General features: G+C 41.9%; 1 protein-coding gene across 5 annotated transcripts in view; it reads left to right on the plus strand.

The window, feature by feature from the left end:
- EHMT2 (euchromatic histone lysine methyltransferase 2) overlaps positions 1 to 20833 on the plus strand; it is a 41663-nt gene that overhangs the window by 10470 nt on the left and 10360 nt on the right. For 4 of the 5 annotated variants that reach the window (XM_077483432.1, XM_077483406.1, XM_077483396.1 and 1 more), the window contains exons 7-19: positions 1340 to 1486; positions 1563 to 1610; positions 1708 to 1816; positions 8960 to 9058; positions 9277 to 9422; positions 9639 to 9782; positions 9867 to 10087; positions 11860 to 12045; positions 12206 to 12312; positions 14848 to 14954; positions 15050 to 15172; positions 17045 to 17146; positions 17229 to 17333. In XM_077483432.1, coding sequence (XP_077339558.1) covers positions 1340 to 1486; positions 1563 to 1610; positions 1708 to 1816; positions 8960 to 9058; positions 9277 to 9422; positions 9639 to 9782; positions 9867 to 10087; positions 11860 to 12045; positions 12206 to 12312; positions 14848 to 14954; positions 15050 to 15172; positions 17045 to 17146; positions 17229 to 17333 — 1644 coding nt within the window. The remainder of the gene's footprint in view (positions 1 to 1339; positions 1487 to 1562; positions 1611 to 1707; positions 1817 to 8959; positions 9059 to 9276; positions 9423 to 9638; positions 9783 to 9866; positions 10088 to 11859; positions 12046 to 12205; positions 12313 to 14847; positions 14955 to 15049; positions 15173 to 17044; positions 17147 to 17228; positions 17334 to 20833) is intronic. The other variant, XM_077483423.1, reaches the window with a different exon arrangement.

Genomic DNA, 20833 nt, shown 5'->3' on the forward strand with positions numbered 1-20833 from the left:
AACTGTTTTAAACATGTAAACACCAAGTCTGAAAAAGAGGCCTGGTCCTTAAGTGGTTAAAGCACCCCCCAATTCCCCCAAGTCAAGTGGGTCAAGTGGCTAAAGTTGACAAATTTTCAATATGTGCTGCATCTCGGCACAATCCTTGTTTTGTCAACACATATTGAAAATGTGTCATTTTTAGCCACTTGACCCCCAGGCCTTTTCTGGCGCATGTGGGACCAATGCATGCATTTGCCTTTGCATGCGAACGAGGGGGAGTGGTGGTGCTTTAAAATGTGTGTTTTTTTTTTTTTTTTCTTTTGTTCTCACAGGGGAGATTTGGGAGCTACAAGACCCCAGATCCCTCCCTGCCATTAAAATCATTCAAAACCCCAAGATCGCTATGATTAAAAATGGCATTGTTTACATCTGGGGAAACTGGAAGTGATATATGCTCATTACTTCCGTGTTCCTGTATCATAGGGGCAAACAGAGCCGCTCCAGCTCTGTTTGCCTCTGATTAGCCAGTGGAAGCATCGGCTGGTCAATCAGGACTCCAAGTGGGATGGGAGATCCCTGGAAAACCTCAGAAGCGTCTGTTAGCTGACAGGATTGCTTTTAAAAGAGAGCCGACCGTTGGCTCTAAAATTCTGTAGTCTAATAAAAGCTTTTAGGGTTTGTGATCACAGATTTGTCCCTCTGGTCAGGCAGCTGAGTGCTAAGCTCTTTTATTGAGTACCAGGCATCTTATTAAACAAGATGATTAGCTGACAACTATGTAAACCCTGTCCTCCAATTTTGCAGTCTCTCTTGGAGAGCTTTCTACCAGCTTCTGTCCTGTGGGCCAGGGTCAGGGGGACAGTAAGTTAGTTTCCCCCAGTGTGGATACAGATGGCAACTAACACCTGGCAGTGATCCATCCCTTCTCATTCTATTCCCCAATTCATTGGAGAAATCTTAGATTAGTCTTCAATAATCACCATCGCTGGGATGTAAAGCAAAGCTAGGACAAAGAAGCAAAAGCCATGCCCCCTACAAGATGGCCGCCTCCACACAAGGGCACAGCCGCAGGGAGACCAAAGGCAATACTTTTAAATTGGTCTTTAGGTCTACTCATTCATTTCAGAGGGCTGCCCTACATGCGGAAAATGCAGCAAGGAAGTTCAAGTATCTTTTTGATCTTTGTGCATTAGCGGCACTTTTTTTTTTTCTTGCGCATCTTGCTTTCTGCTTTTAGGGTGCCATTGACCGTATATGACACCGCAAACGCATCACTTTTTTTTTTTGCATGTAACTGCACTACACAAGTGTGAGTGCAGGCTGTATTACCAGTTTTGTATTTATTTTGCTTATTAAGGATCCCTTAGCGGCTTCATCTGCTCCTGGATCATCCCGGGACCTGGATGGGGCAGAAGCGGAAGACTGGGAAACAGATGTTGGAGCAGAATTCAGCCTGTTTTACGACAGCCTGTCAGTAGAGGAACAAGGGGATAGTGACAGTAAGGTGAGTGCAGTTAGTATGAAGTAGCAGGAGGAGCATCCATTTTTAGCCCCATAATGACGTTTCTTGCTGTCAACAGGAAGACGAGGAGGAGGAAGAGGATGGTTCTGGGAACCAGTCAGAGAGAGTAAGTGGTGATGTGAGATTTCTGCTCCAGAATGATGTGACACCTGCTCCTTAGTATTCCCAGAGTGATTTTATCTCTTCTATTTCTTTCTGCCCAGAGTTCGAGCAGTCTAAAAAAGAAGAGTAAGAAAAAATGGAAGATGGAGAAGGCCTGGCTCAAACCAACAAGGAAAAGGAAGAGGAGAGACCGAGAGAAACCTGGGCCAGGTGAGGACGGGAGCAAGCAGAGGCTTGGATAGGGAAACTTGGGGGATGGGGAAACTGGTTAGGTTGGTTTAGCTTCAAATGTTTTAAAGCGTTTCCAGGGAAAGTATTAGTATCACAGTGGGGAAACCCTCTTCTACAGTGCCTGGATTTCTTTAGACTGAAAATCTACCTTTACAAACCATTTTTATTTTTTTGTAAGACTTCAGTCCTTCAAGCACTACCACAGGACCGGTATCCTGTTAGCTAGTGGTTTGAGGCAAGAGGAGTCTGATCTCTCTTCCTAACCTAAATACATTCAAGGGTCCCCCCCCCATTTTTTTTTTATAAAGCTGAACTCTAGGCAAACTACAAATATTGTGGGAAAATAGAGCTAATGGGAACATGCAGCTTTCAAGCAAAAGGTTAATGCACAAACCTCAGCAGTGACTATATAAATAAATATGCAGCAACACAAATATGCAGAAATGATTAAAACATAGTGATTAAAATATCCAAACGATTGTCCATAGAACAATTTATCATAAATTAAAAATCTATATAAAGTCCATGCAATAACCCAGGGCTCGAAAAAACCCGGGCGCCAGGTCGCATTGGCGACTAGAATTAGCGACTGGCGCCTGGGGCAGCACAGCTGGGGGTATCCTGTCTCCGTGGACCCCCCCAGCGTGATTGCGTCGGGCCGCGCCGCCGGCAGCCGGTAATTGAGCCCCCGGCTTTGAGGCCTTCTGTGATGCTAGCTATTCCCTTCTGTGATCCTATTCCTTCTGGAATCTGGCGCCCTCTTGTGGTGGCCGTTGGAATTACAACCATTAATGCTAATAGATCTCCTTCCATTTACTTAGAACACCTAAACATTATATATATATATATATATATATATATATATATATATATATATATATATATATATATATATATATATATATATATATATATATATATATATATATATATATATATATATATATATATATATATATATATATATATACACATATACATACACACACTTTTTTTTTTCTTTTTTATTCTAACACCCTAGAGAGTAAAATGGTGGTTGTTGCAATAATGTCTGTCACACCATATTTGCACAGCGTACATACAAGCGCACTTTTTTGGGGGAAAAAATAATTTATTTAATAAAAAAAAAGACAACAGTAAAGTTAGCCCAATTTTTTTTTATATTGTGAAAGATAATGTTACGCCGAGTAAATTGATACCCAACATGTCATGCTTCAAAATTGCGCCCGCTCATGGAATGGCGACAAACTTTTACCCTTTAAAATCTCCATAGGCGACGTTTAAAAAATTCTACAGGGTGCACTTTTTGAGTTACAGAGAAGGTCTAGGGCTAGAATTATTGCTCTTACTCTACCGATCGCAGCGATACCTCACATGTGTGGTTTGAACATTGCTTTCATATATGTTCGCTTCTGCACGCAAGCTTGGCGGGACAGGGCGCATTTAAAAATTATTTTTTTTTTCTTATTTTAACTTTTATTTTTATTTTTTTTCACTGTTCTTTTAAAAAAAAAAGTGTGTCACTTTTATTCCTATTACAAGGAATGTAAAAATCCTTTGTAATAGAAAAAAGCATGACAGGTCCTCTTATATATGAGATCTGGGGTCAGAGAGACCTCACATCTCATATTTACACTAAAATGCAATTTAAAAAAAAATCGTCATTTGAAAAAAATAAAACAAATAAAATGTCCCTCTAATAGCTATGGGCAATGACTTGGAGACAGGTGAGGGGCTGGGCGCTATCTTCCCCTCACTCGTCTCCATGTCAGGCCAGGGACAGGTCCAGATCGCCGTCACGGACTTGGCTCCTAACTTTTTTAGCTGGCTCCTAGATTCCAAGCAAATTTGTCAACCCCTGCAATAACCAGTGTTGTGATAGATGAAGCAACCACCGATTTATGAAGCAGCTTATTCCAAATGTGCCACTATCGCCACAAGATAAAACTGTAGGGCATACAGCTCAAAATGGTGTGACTGAATGAACAGCCTGCTTGCAACTCCTCTGTGCGGACACACACTGGTTATACCATGGAACACTCTCTCGACAAAAGTTTTGGGACACATGCCTTTACACGCACATTAACTTTAATGACATCCCAGTCTGTCTGTAGAGTTCAATATTAAGTTGGCCCACCCTTTGCAGCTATAACAGCTTCAACTCTTCTGGGAATGCCGTCCACAAGGTTTAGGAGTGTGTTTGTTTGTTTTATTTTTTTTTAATAATCTTTGTTTAAACATTTTTTTTACAATTTTACACATCCAACATTTACAAATTCATTTTCTACTGCACAATATTATCGGGTTACTTTTTATTTTACTTAACTATCAATTACCGATCCATAACTGTTAAAATCTCAGTTCCATAGTTCCATTTTTATTCTTGTTGATTCTGTAACCCTATTTACTTATCTATCCATTCATACTCATTCACACCACCACCTTTCACGCATAAAAAAAAAGAAAACAAAACCCTCTCCCTTATACCTCTCTCCTCCATCTTCATCAGGGTTATCTTCTTAAATTATTGGAAATTGTAATGATGTTGTCTTGTATACTTCCCATCTTTCCCATGCTGTCATTACTTGCCCCCTCAGACCTGTTTCAATCAACATTCTTTCCTCCAGAACGCATCTCGTCCATCTATTATCCACTCATCTATTGAGGGGATTATCTCCTTTTTCCATTTTCTTGCTATGACCGTTCTCGCTGCTGTTATAAAGTGTTTTAATATCCCTTTTTTTATACTTTTCACTGAACCCGGAATCCTAGTCAAGATAGAAATCAATACATCCAGTTGTATGTTCCCCCGTCATGTCCCGGTATATTTTATATTTTTTTTCTTCCAAAACCTCTGGATCTTAGGGCAAAAATACCAGATATGTGACATTGTACCTATCTCGCCTTGGCATCTTCAACAGATGTCGTCATTCTCTGCGTTAATTCTGTGCATATTTTTTGGACATCTATACCACCTCACTAATAATTTTATAATTTCTTTCTTGGTGCTTACTAGAAACCAACATCGTATGTGTTAATGTAATTGCCTTATCCCATTTATCTTTAGGGATAACTATCCCTAATTCTTTTTTCCCTTTTTTTTTTTTTTTTTTTTTTTGTAACTCAACTCTACCTCCATTTATTATTCAATATTTATATACATTGGATAGATTGTTGGTTTCTGTTCCTGCAAAAATAATAATTCCAATGCAGTCGGTGCTCTGTTTAGTTTCCCCCTTTTCTTAAGGGCAATAATATATTCGTGAAGTTGCCTATATTGCATCCGTTTCTTTTCATGCTCCCTGCCCAGGGCTTCCAACCGGGGTCTACCTTTCCCCATTGTATGATCCTTGTATCCTCCCTCTCTGCCATTTCAGGAAAGTCATGGCCTCTCTAGCTGGTAGGAATTTGGGTTTGCTAAAGAGGGGTGTCAATGGGCCCACATAAGTGGATCAAACTCCCTGCTTCATCAAGCCATCCCATGCTTTCAATGTCGACATAACCAAAAACGGCATCTCTTCCTTTGGGGGGGCCTGTTCTCTCCTATTATCCATGGCAGCGACAATTTTATACCTACAATTTCCTCCAAGTTTCACCCATTGTTTACATTCATTGTTGTGAAACCAGTCCATGATCCTGGCTACCAACACTGCTCTTGGGACAAATCTGGGAGGGCCATGCCCCCATCCTTTTTTAACCTAGTTAGGATTTCCCTATTTATCCTAGCAGTTTTACCAGTCCATATAAAGTTCCCAATAGCTTGGCGTAAAAAATTCAAAATATATTTTTTCAAGGAAAAATCGGAATTGTTTGAAAAATATAAAGTATTTTTGGTAGTATATTCATTTTTATATTTATACGACCTGTCCATGAAAAACACCCCTTTTCATACTGTTGAAACATCTTAGCAATTTTATGCTTTATTGTAATATAAATATATATATATATATATATATATATATATATATATATATATATATATATATATATATATATATATAATAAGATATACGAGATATTTAATTACATTATGCTGCCATTTAAAGGAGAAGTTCTTTTTCAGGTGTCAACCATGTTAGCAGGGAGCGTAATATACAAGGCTTCAGATTTATTATAATCTTAAAATTACTAAATTCGGTGAAACGTTTAAAATCCCTAATTAAATTTGGTATTGTTATATTTGTATTGTCTATTTGAATGTTTGACCATTCTTTCAGAAGTACATTTATGAGGTCAAGTACTGATGTTGGACGTGAAGGCCTGGCTCGCAGTCTCTGCTCTGTTCTAATTCATCCCAAAGGTGTTCTATAGCAGTGGTCATCAACCCTGTCCTCAGGGCCCACTAATAACGGGCCAGGTTTTATGTATTGCCTTGGGGAGATACTGCAATTACTGAGCAGCAATCATATCACCTGTGATATATTTCAGTTATCTTGCAAACCTGGCCTGTTAGTGGGCCCTGAGGACAGGGTTGATGACCGCTGTTCTGTGGGGTTGAGGTCAGGACTCTGTGCAGGCCAGTTAAGTGCCTCCACCCCAAACTCGCTCATCCATGTCTTTACTGACCTTGCTTTGTGCACTGGTCCAAATCATTTGGTGGAGGGGGGATTATGGTGTGGAGTTGTGTTTCAGGGGTTGGGCGTGGCCCCTTAGTTCCAGTGACGAACTCTTAGCATGCCACTTTGTGAGAACAGTTTGGGGATGGCCCCTGGGTGGAGAAACTTGACTGGCCTACACAGAGTCCTGATCTCAACCTGATAGTACACATTTGGGATGAATTAGAGTAGACTGCGAGCCAGGCCTTCTTGTCCAACATCAGTGCCTCACCTCACAAATACTCTTCTGGAAGAATGGTCAAACATTCCTATAGACACACTCCTAAACCTTGTGCACAGCCTTCCCAGAAGAGTTGAAGCTGTTATAGCTGCAAAGGGTGGGCCAACTCAATATTGAACTCTACGGACTAAGACTGGGATGCCATTAAAGTTCATGTAAAGACAGGCGTCCCAATACTTTTGGTAATATAGGGAATGTTTTTATGGACATTTCTTTGGATATTTTCACCACTGTGTTTTATATAGTTTCTGCATATTTTTGGCGCTGATTAGACAGAGAAGGAGCCACGGCACATAGATTTGGTCATCTGTGTCCTATCCTGTCCTGCAAGCATATTGGTGCTGTGGCTGACATCTCTGCCGAGTGCTACTGTGTGGGTGATAATAGGTGGTAAAGAGGACCTGAGCAGTGAAAGCTGATGGGTGGGGGGGTGGAAGGGAAGCAAAGACTACAGGCACTACTGATAGTCCTTCCTCCAGCTAATCATTTTCCCACTAATGCAGGGTCATGCCTTGCTTCACACTATTGCTCTGTGGTAGTGGAGAACTTGGTTTAGGTGGTACTTTGTCAGAGCTGCTGATGACCATTGGACTACTGATCACAAAGTGGCAGAAGAGGTGGTGGAAACCTAGATCCACAGAATAAGACCTGGTTCACACTGGTGTAACATAGTCTGACTTTGGGTGGACATGTCATATGACGTGTACAAATCAATGGTTCCCTATGAGACCCGTCTTAACTGGTCCGACACAAGCCAGTCTGACTTTAGAAAAGGTTCCTTCACTACTTTAGTGTGACTTTTGGGTCAGTTTTCAGCCCACTCAATATCATTGAAGTCGGATCAAAGTCTGATCCTCGTCCTAACCATCCAACTTGTGACACCAGACATGGTGATTACAGCAGCAGGAAAAGCAATTTATGGCACACTGGGATTGTTTTGATTGGTCAAAGGACAAGTTGGACTATCTCAAAGCCAGAGCAAAATCGTATCCTGTTCATTTAAGTCGGATGGATGTAGGACTGATGTCGCAAGGCAAAGTAGGACAACAGTCCTACAACAGTCATGTCTTACCAGTGCGAATGTGGCCTAAGTGATGCAAAAGCAAGAAAATACTTATTTGCAGGTCTTCTGGTGCAGCTTCCTCTCTGTCAAGGAGACCAGTAGACTGGCTGTCAGAAGCAGCAGTGCCTTAGCGGATCTCCTACAGCTTTAAAGTGATACAAAAGGTAAACGAAAAAAACAAAGCTGATATATTTTCCGGCTCTGTGCAATGATTTTGCATGAAGCAGCCCGATCCTCCTCTTCTCAGATCCCCGCCAGTGCTCCTGGCCACTCCCTCCTGCTGAGCGCATGAACGTAAAAAACATTCAATGTTTAGGACCACTTTAAGCCTCAGTGCAGGGGTTCCCTAGGCACAAGAAAATTACAATTCTTTATTTTTTATTTATTTTTTTTTTTTGAGGCATTCAAGACTAAACCTATTTTTTCAGTGCACCGTTCACAGTTCATGCACAATTAACCTTTCTAGATGTTTATTGGAGTCCACAGACAAGTTTAAGCACTTTCTCAGCATTCTTTGTAGAAAATAGTGACTTGTTGAATACATAATCTAATTTAGGTTTTTTATTTATTATTGCCTGGAGTTCAGCTTTGTTTTTTTATTTTTATTTTTTTAAATACAATTAAATAAAAATGTGAGATGTCCAAGTGCTAGAGGTGACTATTTCTGATTTACAAATTTAACTGAATTGTTTGATAAGCCGAGGGGGCCTAATAAAGGTTTTTCTTATACAGGAAGGGGGTGTGGCTAATGTAAAGGTTCAGAGAATCATAGTGTGTTTGGAAAGGAGGGGCTAGCAGATGTACAGAGATATACTGGTTTAATGGTTTTAATGGTTCTCCACCAGGCTGCAGAATTCTTCTATAACATCTATAAGCTTGTCCTTCACAGCCTTCCCCATGGTGGTTGTTGACAGAACCCTTAGAGCTGTTTTGTGATTGGCTGGCTGAGCTGTCTGTCAGCTGGGACTTGCCATTACAGAATGCAAAGAAGGCAGTTTCTGGCTACTGTGCTGTGGAAGTAGGTGCCAAGGGTGACTTTGATCATTTTTTTTTTTTTCTTTTATATTAAAGGTTGACTTGGCTGTTGTGAAAACCTGCAGCAGGGTGAAGTTCCTTATAAATTGGTTGGGGGTTGGAACAGGTTTATAAGGGCAGTAGGCAAAACCGGTTGTTTCCATCCTAGTCACAGATCTACCGCCCTACTTGTTGCCCCGCTCTTTTAGCTGTCCCTTCCGTTGGGGGATCACAAAGTGAGTACACAGAGGTGCCTCTGGGATCCTTGGATCTGCCCAGCGAGGGGGCTCTGTCTCCCAACCACACAGGTAAATTTTTTTACCCAGTCACCTAACATTCACTTGCTGCTGTGCATGTCAGTGCTACATCTTCACTTATATCCCCCCACCCTGCACCAAAGCTTGCATCAATCCCTGGAATTTCCTCCTCACTGATCCGGTGGCTGCTGCTGAACTTTTTTTCATTATGTCTTATGTGCATTGCACTGTTCTTTATGCACTCGGTTGACCTTGGTGTCTTCTCTCAGGTGTGTGTAATGAATCGAGCTCTATGGACACTGAACGTTTTGAGGAACTGCCTTTGTGCAGCTGCCGTATGGAAGCTCCCAGTGTGGAGAGGGTGTGCGAGCAGGCCAATAATATGTGTATGGCTACTGAGAGCATAGATGGAGAGGTAAGGCCACCTGTATACTGTATCAGGAGAGGGTAAGCAGGTAACGTGTGTGTTTGTTTGTTTGTTTGTTTGTTTGTTAGTTGTTTTTTTTTTTTTTTTTTTTTTTTTACTCTTTATAGTATAGAAATTTGTAAGCAAAATCTTTTCTGGCCAGCAGAGGGAGGTTGAAGTAAATTGGATCTTTTTAAGTCTGTCTTCCTATTTTCATTTCTCTAGCTGAGCGGTTGCAATGCTCCCATTACTAAACGTGAGACAATGCGTCCATCAAGTAGGGTCCCTCTTATGGTGCTCTGTGAAAACCACCGTGCCCGCATGGTCAAACATCATTGCTGCCCAGGCTGTGGCTATTTCTGCACCAGTGTAAGTACCTAGTGATGAATAAGACTACCTCTGCCGGGGGGGTGTGTAATGTACAGCATTTCCTCACTTCTTTATCTTCTACAGGGAACATTCTTGGAGTGTCATCCTGATTTCAGGATAAATCATCGCTTTCACAGGGCCTGTGTCTCTCCTCTGAATGGAGTTATCTTTTGCCCTCACTGTGGAGAAGATGCCACTGAAGCGGAGCAGATTACCATTGCAAAGGCGGACACACCAGTCCTAGTACCTGCACCACCCCAGCTCGATGGCAATGCCCCTGGAAGGGCTGACACCACACAGCCCAGGTGAGGCTAGATTTCCATGCATATGATTATGCACTTTCTTTAAACATCCTCTTAGTGCTGACATTCTTCCTGCATGTAAGTGGGCAGGAGAGTCATATTGTGTGTTTCCCATACATCATATTTATGTATTGTGCTAAAAAATATAGACATTCTAAAGTTACCTTTGTAGTTGAGCTAAAATTGCAATTGCATTTAAAGTTCTTCTAAAAGATATATATTTTTTTTAAATAACATGTTATATTTGCCTGCAATGGTTTTGCACAGAGCAGCCTCAAACTTCTTTTTGGGGCCCCCTGCCGATGGGTCCACACACAGAGCGCAGTTCATCCCCGACCCAGCTCTCTCCTCATTATCTCACTGGCTGTGATTGACTGCCACGTAAGCCAGTCAGGAGAGTGACAAGTAGGAGAGCCGCTGCTCTCGTGCACATCACTGTATCAAGATGGGGGCTCACATAAGTATAATGGAGCTGAACACATAGGGTTTTTGAACCTAATGCATAGAATGCGTTAAGGTAAAAAACCTTGCACCTTAGGAACCACTTTTTAAATAAATATAGTATTTTTACCCTTTTGCAGCCAACAGATGACAAATGCAAGTCTAGGTGGTTTAATGCAGAGCTGTTGCTAAAGACTCAAGAATCTTGGGTGACACACATGCAGCTGATTGACTCAGAGGATGGACTCGCCCTCTTACGCTCCTAGTAGAGATAGTTGTTTGTAGATCTTTATTCTGCAAGTTTAGAGTTCAGGACTAAGGATGAGCTCTGGCATGTTCGCACAGCCCACGTGCAGAGCCCACCAGGAAGTCTGCACTGCACAGCGCTAATCACAAGCAGTGAGACATTTCCAGATCTCTGCAGCCGCACATCGGGACAATGTCTCACTGCTTGTGATTAGCGCAGTGCCGACTTCCTGGTGGGCTCTACACGTGGGCTGTGTGAACATGCTGGGGCTCATCTTCAGGACTGGTCCAGCATGCACAGTTTAGGCAGAAAATGTTAAATACTGAATTAAATTGATACCAAAGTCTTGTGTTTTAAAAATAACAAACCTGTTCATACTTGCCTGTGCTGTGCAGTGGTTTTGCACAAAGCAGCCCAGATCCTCTTCTTCTCATGTCCCTCTTTGGTGCTCTTGGCCCCTCCCTCTTGAGTGCCCCACAGCAAGCGGCTTTCTGTGGAGGCACCCCAGTACACAGAGCCGCGTGCCCCCCCCCCCCCCCCCCCCCCCTCTCCTCATTGGTTCACTGACTGACAGCAGTGGGAGCCTGTGGCATTAAGATAAAAGAAAACCTTGTGCCTTTACAACCACTTTTAATAGTATTAAATGCTTCATTTGCACATAAGTGCAATCTGTTCATCCGCGGAAAGATTTCACAGCAGATTGATGCATGTAAAAGCACCACACATATAGATTATATCTAAACTTTCAGAAGAATAAAGTTTAACAATAACTAGCTTTAGCATTATTTAACGGACAAGGGGTCCATAAATATTGGAACAACCAGAGACTGTGAAAAAGCATCAAATCCATTGTTACAAGCAGTTTTAAGTTCTAAATTGTAGATTCTGCTACTCTTTCCAGTTACATAGTAGGTGAGGTTTCAAGTCCAACCTATGTGTATGATTTTATGTTTGTATTACATTGTATATCCCTGTATGTGGTCGTTCACCAAAACATACAGTAATATACATAAAGTAAAAAAAAAAAAAAAAAAAACTTTTTTGTGCTTTGAAATTAGACTTGCTTTGACTGACTTTCTGCTTTTAGCGCCCGAATGAGTGGTATGGGGGATGGCAAACGTTCAATTGTAGAGGACCACCTTGATATCAATGGGGAGACTCCAGGGCCTTCTATCGTCCTTCCATCTGGAGTGTCTCTCAGCGCCGCTGGTTTGCCACCTGGCCCTGCACGTGACGCACTGCAAAAAGCCTTGGCGTCCCAAGAGACTGACAAGTATGAGATAAGCCTGTTTGTGTGTTTAAACACTTTCTTCATTTATCCCTCCTAAATCTTTTTCCTTATTTTCATACCTTTTTTGTTTCTTTTTTCAATTTTACTTATTTACATTTTGCTTGTGTGAATAAGAAGATTAATAACTGCCTTGTCTCTTCAGTTTAGCTCAGCAAAAGAGAGATCGCAGGAAGAAGATTCGCTACAACTCTCGGCAGCTCTACCTAAGTGTGAAGGCTGGGGAGCTCCAGAAAGTGCTGCTTATGCTAAGTGAGCAACTACATAGTTAAAGCGTAACTAAAGAACTCAATACTCCCCTTTTCTAACAGTCTTGTGCTGGCATCTTCTCCCGTATGCTGGTCTTTAGCTATCTTCGTTGGCTGGCATGGGATGAATCACTCCTTCGTGTGCACAGGAGGCTGTCATTCCGGCACACAGAAATCAGCCTTGTGCTTTAGGCTGAGCCGCATGGGAGAAGACAGCGAGCAGGCAGGTAGGGGATTTTTCTTGCAGAAGAGACGTTACGTGACCCTTCTGCAATAAAAGCCTGCCTGCGCGCTGTTTGTTACGGTGGAACTTTAGTACAAATTATTATTATTTTTTATTATTGAAAAGGAATGTATTGTGAATTCAGGAAAATTGCATAACCTTTGCATTAAGAGGCAACTGTTAGTACACAGCACACCTTTTGCATTGCTCCTAAATTAGAACTAAAAATATTAATGAGAAGACCATACAAGTCATGTACTGGAGTCTTACGCCTCATCCCAAAATGCAGAGAGAAAAAAAAAGTGCCTCTAGGGATTTTGTGGGCAAGGAAAAATACCAGATACGGAGTATAGTAAAGTACAAATTTATTAAGTACAAAATTATATAATCTATCTATGTACTTAATAAATTTGTACTTTACTATACTTTTTTCTACTCTGTATCTAGTATTTGTCCTTGTTCACAAAATCCCTAGGGGCACCCCCCTTTTTTTTTTTTTTTTTTTTTAGGGAGGGTTGTAACACCTGTCGGTTTTTTGCCATCTGTGCCTATAGAGGAGATTCTCCTTCACGTGCTGTACCATAGCCAAAATAGGAAGTGAGAGCAAATCAATCCAAAGTGTGAGAATCTCAGGGTCACCCGAACTAGTGTCCCCATTGGAAGATTTCCCCTCTTACTGTTCTAGTGTCAAACCAAAATTTGGGATTTTCTTTTATTTTCACTTTTGACAGCGAACAAATTGGGTGAATCTCCTCGGTAACACAGATCTTCATAAAACTCGACTGATGATCTAATCTCTCTTCACTCTATAAAAAAAAAAGTTTTGGCTTCAGTTACACTTTAAGGAAATTCTGTGGCTGTTGGTGATCACTTCTGGATCCATTTTGGTGATATTGGCACTGGGCCTTAAGCCAAATAAAAAATAAAAAAAAAGCATTGCCTACAAAAAAATTGTGCATTTGTCCCACCGCCTGTTCCTCCTTTCTCACACCAAGCTATGGCCTCCTGCAGAATCCTGGTCAAATGCCAGGTTCCCTGTCACTCTGTGATTCTATTCACTGGACCCTACATCAGTACAAGACCAAGTATTGATCTCAGGCCCAGCAGATGGAAGCACAGCTCGGGATGGGGAACTCTGGAACCAACACTCCCAGAAGTGTCCGATGTGAAGATTTTGCAAAGCCATAGCTCTTCAAGAGAACCAAAATTGGAGGAAAAGGTGGTTGGGACAGGCGAGTATAAATTCCCTTTTTTGCAGGTGGTGCGTCTCTAAAACTCTGCAGCCACAAAAACAGCAAAAAAAAAAACAAAAAAAAAAAAAAACAGCTGTGTATGTCAGTAGTATTTGGTTAGTTTGTCAAAAAAAGAAAAAAATTGGCTATGGACTTTTTAGGCACACAGTACAAGGACTCAATTAATTAAAAAATATAAATTGTATTTACAAAGATTAAAAAAAAAAAAAAAAAATAGCCAATACTCACAATTCATACATGATCAGAACATTATCCCTATAGATATAACTGATTTTATATAATAATGCTGAAATGATCAAAACCATCAATGAGTACTCTCCGCCGTAAAATATTAAATGATCCAGAATGGCAAAACTAGTGATACTAAAGGCGTACTTTTATTTTTGTTTTATAAATAACATATATGTCATACTTGCCTGCTCTGTGCATTGGTTTTGCACAGAGCAGCCCCAATCCTCAGGTCGCCGACCGGCACTCCTGACCCTTTCTGCCCTACTTGGTGCCTCCATAGAAAGCCACTTGCTGTGAGAACTCGCTCCTGCGCCCCGCTCTGTGTGTCAATTACAGTGGTTTTGCACAGAGCAGCCTCGATCCTCATATTCTCAGGTCTACGACTGGCGCTCTTGGCTGCTTGCTGTGGGGGCACTCGTGTGCTCACTCCCGAGCCCTGCTCTGTGTGTCCAGTAAAGCAGAGCCAGGGCTCAGCCCCTTCTCCACTGGCTGTGATTAAGAACAGTGGTAGCCAATGGCTCCTGCTGCTGTCTGAGTGAATGAGGGAGAGAGCTGAAGAGCCTCTGCTCTTGTGCACATCACTGGATCGAGATGAGGCTGAGGTAAGTGTAAAGGGTGGGGGGGGGCGGAGGAATTTGCGCGCACACACACATTTGTTGCCTTCATGCAAAGCATGCATGAAGGTAAAAAACCTTCAGCCTTTAGAACCACTTTAGGAAAGATGATGGCTTTACTATTGTCACCTTTTTTTTTTTTTCTTAGTTTGTGAAGTGGTAGACAGCCAATTGCTTTGTCCTTACTCTCTCCCCCTTTTTCTCATGATTTGTCTCAGCGGATAACCAGGATTCCAGTTTTCTGAATGACCAGCAATTGAAGAGGAGTCCACTGCATGCTGCAGCACAGAGGGGAAGTGTGGAGCTTTGCCATGTTCTTGTGCAGGTAACTTTTCTTCCACCATCTTCTCTGACAGACAGATATGCTCTGCCCGATATTACCTCTTTTGTGTCTTTCATATACTTTGCTGTCCTTTTCAGGCTGGTGCCCACGTAAACGCCACTGACAAAATCCTGCGCACCCCTCTTCTTGAAGCCGTCGTGAACAATCATACAGGAGTTGCCAAATATCTGTCTCAGCATGGAGCTTGTGTTTACCACAAGGTAATGCCACTGGCTCACCACTCTCAGAGCAAACACCAAATCTTGTTCTCTATTTGGGCTAATCGGGTAGATATTTGACCACATACCATAAAATATGGATCAAATTTTACCTTGCAACACTATTAAAATAGTGCTGCAAAAAGTAGAATTTTATGCATATTTTTAATATTTGTTATATTTTGCGTTATGTGGTAAACTATCTGATTAGCTTAAATATCACTGGGGTATATGTTGAAATCCATGTAAACTGGTAATTTCCTTTGCTCTTTGTTTGTGCTGCGCTCTTCCCAGTTACAATTTCCTAGCTCTCTTTTAGGATTACAGAACCCCTCCCCTCTGTTATTGAGTAGAGGTGAGGGAGCGGTTATTGTAGCTTTTTTTTTTCTAGGGTGAAAACACTTCTCCACAAAAGCTCTATGGTGAACGAGTGTTGTTCTCAATAGACAGGAAGTGTTGGCAGGATTGCCAGGTGAAAATAAAAGCAACCTTTCTAAAAATCCACAATATGACATTTTATTCCTTCAAAAGTCACATCTTGTTTCTGTTCAGCTATTATATTTACCTAAATTCTTTCTTTTTTATAAGCTGGCACTCAACTGTTGAATGAGTGAATCGGGCTTGCATCTGGATGGAAATTGAAAGTATTTAAAGTGATACTAAAGTCTTGTGTGTTTTTTTTTTTTTTTTTTTTGTTAAAAAATAACAAACCTGTTATACTTGCCTGCTCTGTGAAATGGTTTTGAACAGAACGGCCCTGATCCTCCTCTTCTCGGGTCCCTCTTCTGTGCTCCTGGCCCCTCCCTCCTGTTAAGTGCTCCCACAGCAAGCAGCTTGCTATGGGGCACCTGAGCCGCAGCTCCCTGGTTTGTCAGACACGGCCCCGCCCCCCCCTTCTCTGCTCATTGGCTGACTTTGACAGCAGCGGGAGGCAATGGTACTGCGCTGCTGTCTCAGCCAATGGGGAGGGAAGTCCTTGGTGGCTGAGACACTCTTGCAATATCACTAGATTGAGATGGGCTCAGGTAAGTATTTGAGGGGGGGCTGCTGCACAGGTTTTTTTTTATCTTCATGCATAGAATTAAGATAAAAAAAAAAACGCCTGCATTTACAACAATTTTAAAGCATTTTTTGAGGATATACCCTTAGATTGGTCCCTTCATGCTTAATGTTTACCTTCCTTGTTTGATTGCTAAAGCTGTTTAATGACTTTACGCCGGGCGGCGCACCAGTACATTACCTTGACTTTGCAGCAAACAGAATACTTTCTTGTAAAAGCAATCCTAGTGGTCTGGTCCCCTCCCACCGCCTTCCTAATTGGTACAGGAACCCAGAATTAAGTTTTACCGGATGTAAATGGGGAAAGCATCGGATCAAACCGATCTGTTAGAGCTAACGTTATTTAAGGGCAGAGAATTGGGCTGGGTTCACACTGGAGAATGCATCAGCTCTGAGTTCGGTGCGTCATTCACAGTTTCAGGTCCGATTTCAGCACAAATTTTTGGCTGAATTCGGACCTGAAACGGAACAAAAGACACAGGACACCTGTGCAATTCGCACCGGAGATGTGTGAACTGGCTCCATAGAGAGCTGGTCACAATCTCCTGCTATGCGAATTGGATGCGGCAGGAAACCGCCATCCAATTTGCAATAGTGTGAACCCAGCCTTAATGTTTACTTGTAGCCTGAAGATCAGGCAGCGGTAGAGTAAATGCATAGAATGGCTGATTCTGAATAGTGATACCACCCTCCTTTGTAGTCATATAGCATGGGGTGGTAGCAAGAGCATGTGCATTTTATTTTTTTGACAAATCTTTGGTCATATAATTTTCCTTTTTGGTAGAATTGCTGTTTTAACCTATTGACTTTTTTCAGGAAGAGGATGGCTCAACCTGTCTTCATCATGCAGCCAAGAGTGGTAATCAGGAATTGTTGAGCTTTCTTCTGGCTACAGGCCAGGTCAATGTGAATGCCCAGGTGAGAGCACAACCCTTACAATGTTTGGTGTTGTATACTCCCCATCGAAACCTTCCTAATTACCTGTCTGTGGTCTGTTTAGGATAATGGTGGTTGGACACCCATAATCTGGGCAGCAGAACACAAGCACATCGATGTCATCCGTACATTGCTGACTCGGGGAGCAGATGTTACCCTTCAGGACAATGTGAGTATATATGCCTTGCTGTTAGGATCCATATGTGTGTGGGGGTTTGTTTTTGTCTTTTTGTTTTTTGCTTTCAGATTCAAAGTTGAGAGAAGATCTATCCTTTCCTGTGTAATAATCCTCTTCTATGCAATGAAATGAGACATTTGAATATATCCTGATTTTTAAAAAGGATTTCTCCAGTCCTATTCCAGGATGAAAAAAAACCTGAGAGCTGATTGACTGTTTTCTAAAGTGGGCCATAGTTCAGTAGGGACCGGCTGAGATTTGATCCCTCTATGGGCAGGCTGTTTGTACTGAAGTCTATCCATCGATCAGCTCTAGTACAACCAGCATGTTTCTCATTTTTCATACAATCACTGCCGTTGGATATAGCTAGCAGCAGTGATCATTGTTTTGCTGGCAGGGAATGCTCCCCACCGGCAAAACGCAATAGCACTGTGGGAGGGATTCCTCCATCGACACTGACTGTGTTGATGGGAGAATCAAGCAATTTTCTTTCCTTTCCACAAGGAAAGAAAATTGTATAATCTATGGCCTGCTTAACAGGAAACGCAATAAAAAAAGTAGTGAAAAACCCCTCTCGTTTCTCAGTTTAGATTGCGTTTCCTACAGGCAGGTAGCTCAGCGTTTTAGATATATATATTTTTTTTCCACATGATCGGATGTCCGTTGGGTCGGAAAGTTTGCCTCTGAGCGGATCTGCAAAGCTGATTGTCCTTTGCTATGCTTTACACAGATTAAGTTCGAGGGCTTTTTTAAATAGTTTTCTCACTATAGCCTACTGTATATGGTCATGCTATCTTTGTGATAATTGCATTTTATTGTAAGAATAAGAAAATATACCAAGTGCAATAAAGCCAAATCAAAGGCACAAACGTTTGGTGGTATAAAGCAATGTTTGAAAAATGGTTGTCTCACTGGTATCAGGAGTAAACACTAGAGCAGGGATATGCAATTAGCGGACCTCCAGCTGTTGCAAAACTAAAAGTCCCATCATGCCTCTGGATGTCATGCTCGTGGCTATCAGAATCTTGCTATGCCTCATGGGACTTGTAGTTCTGCAACAGCTGGAGGTCCGCTAATTGCATATCCCTGCACTAGAGGGAACATTAGGAACTTTACTAATAGATTTGATGTGTCTGCTGCTACAGACTTTGGTGCTGTTTTGTAGAAGACACTTTCCTTGATGGACACAAAGGCCCCTGTTGGCTACTTAGTCACTGCTGCTGCCCTAGTTAATGTGGGACTAAACTCAAGTTTAAACGTTTCTGTACCATGCTACGCATGCCAATCAGCTTCTAACTTGTTCAATTAAGCTTTGACAATAGGACCTGGAACTGATTGGTTTCTATGCAGGGCTGCACCAGATTTTGAAAGCTCCAGTTCCCCCAGGGATTAAAGTGAAACAAATCTACACTTTAATTTGTCCTTATTTTTGCGTATTTGACTCTTGCAAGTTTAATGTACACCTTTACTCATGTTAAAGTCCTTGCTTGCAGTACCCTACTGCAATCAGATGCCCTTCACCTGTTTTCATGAGCGCACTACGGCCTTTAATGTGTATGTCAGGGTAGAATAAAAAAAAAACATTTAAGTACATCATACACTCCAATACATGCATATCTCCCTAAATTTTGTTTCGCAGAAAAATACTAGTACGTTACTAGTGCTGCCGGGGGGACCCATTTAAAAAAAAATAATAATAATTATAGACTTTACTCCCACTTTAATAGTTATTTCTACTTTGCTGTAGTGGAGTCCTAGCTTTGAATCCCACCCAGGACACTATTTGCATGGAGTTTGCTTCTTTAAGGGCTCATATACACTTGCTTTGGCTTCAACACACATTAAAGTGAATACTGCTTCAACATGCTTTTATGATGTGTTTTTGATGCTTCGGTGATGCTTAATGAAGCTCTTTTGAATCTTGGCAGGTGGCTTGTGTGTATGTATGTATGTATGTATGTATGTATATCTCATACCTGCAATTTCTCCAAAGCGAAGCTAAAGCTGAATTAAAGCCTCTCAAAAGCTTTAAGTGCTTCAAGTGAGCCTTGTCATAGACTTTTTATGGAGGCTTTGAAGACGCCGTGAGGCACCACTAAAGCTACATGGGGTATCATTTTTGAAGTAAAGAAAATGCAAGGTTTAAACAGGACTGTAAGCTAACCATTTTATTTGACGGGTGCTTTGACTGGCGATTAGGGAGCTTTAGCAAAGTCTATCTGAAGCCATGTTTTGAAGCAAGTGTATTTTAGCCCTTTCTGTGTACTCTGGTTTCCTCCCAAGCTCCAAAGACCAGCTGTTAGGGTAATTGGTTCCCGTCTAAATTGACCCTAGTATTTATATGTACAGATAGAGATGGGGACCTTAGCTTGTAAGCACCTAGATGGTAGGGACTGATGTGTACAGCTTCTAAAGTGCTGTGTAAATTGGTGGCACTATATGAATGCCTGTAATAAAGCTGACAATACGGGCAGATAACGTTTTCAAAACGGTAATATACCCTGCCCTTTTTTACATGACTTTTAGGACATGCCTCAGCCCTCACTAACACTTCCAGGGGTGTAGGTGTATAGTTTAACTGCTGCTGTTGCGCTCTTCATTACTGTAATGCCTGCATATAACATTAAAGCGGAGCTCCACCCAAAAGGAGCACTGCTTGTTTGCTTCCCTCTGCTGCCACATTTGGGGGGAGCGGATACCTGTCAACCCAGGTTCCCAATTTTGTGTAAGATCTATTCAATTTCCAACCCCTCCTACTTTCCCCTCCAACCCCACCCGCTGTCTTCTGGGAGACACAGGTCCCAGAAGACAGCTGGACCATTCAGAAAGCGCAGCGCCACTCGCGCATGCGCAGTAGGAAACGGGCTGTGAAGCAGCAAGGCTTCACTTCCTGCTTTCCTTACTGAAGATGTCAGTGCCTGCACCCGGAGCTGATGGATGGATCGGCTTGGGGTGCTGACATTGTGGAAGTTCCTGGACAGGTAAGTGTTCTTTATTAAAAGTCAACATACAAACAATATTTGTAGCTGCTGACTTAATATTTTTTTTGTTTGTTTCCCCCCCCCCGGGCTGGAACTCCTCTTTAAAGTGAACCCAGGCATTGCCTGTGCAAAGGCGCAAGTTGACCTTGAAATCCAGCCTTCAAAGCAGCTTATACTTTCCTTTTCTTTACTCCCCTGCCGCTCCTTGGTGGAGCTTACACATCATGTAGGGCTGTCTCTCTACCCTTTGTGACAGCGATGGGCCAATCACCAGCGCAGTCACGCAATAGAAAAGTCGTGTGCCCATCTTTTAACATAAAATATACCCAAAAGTATTTTGGTATGTGTGTCTGCTCCAAGCAGTAATGTAAGCAGCTGTGGAGCAAAGGGAAGGTAAATATAGGCTGCTGTGGGGGTTAGCCGTAAGTTGAACCCTTTCCTTTACCCTTAATATACAAAGTGCAGGTTCATTCTAAAGGACAGCAGTGCCTAATGTAAAATGTGTAAATA

This window comes from Lithobates pipiens, unplaced genomic scaffold (assembly GCF_037356315.1).
Source record: "Lithobates pipiens isolate NorthernLeopardFrog02 unplaced genomic scaffold, aLitPip1_a1.2 Scaffold_1, whole genome shotgun sequence".
Taxonomy (NCBI): domain Eukaryota; kingdom Metazoa; phylum Chordata; class Amphibia; order Anura; family Ranidae; genus Lithobates; species Lithobates pipiens.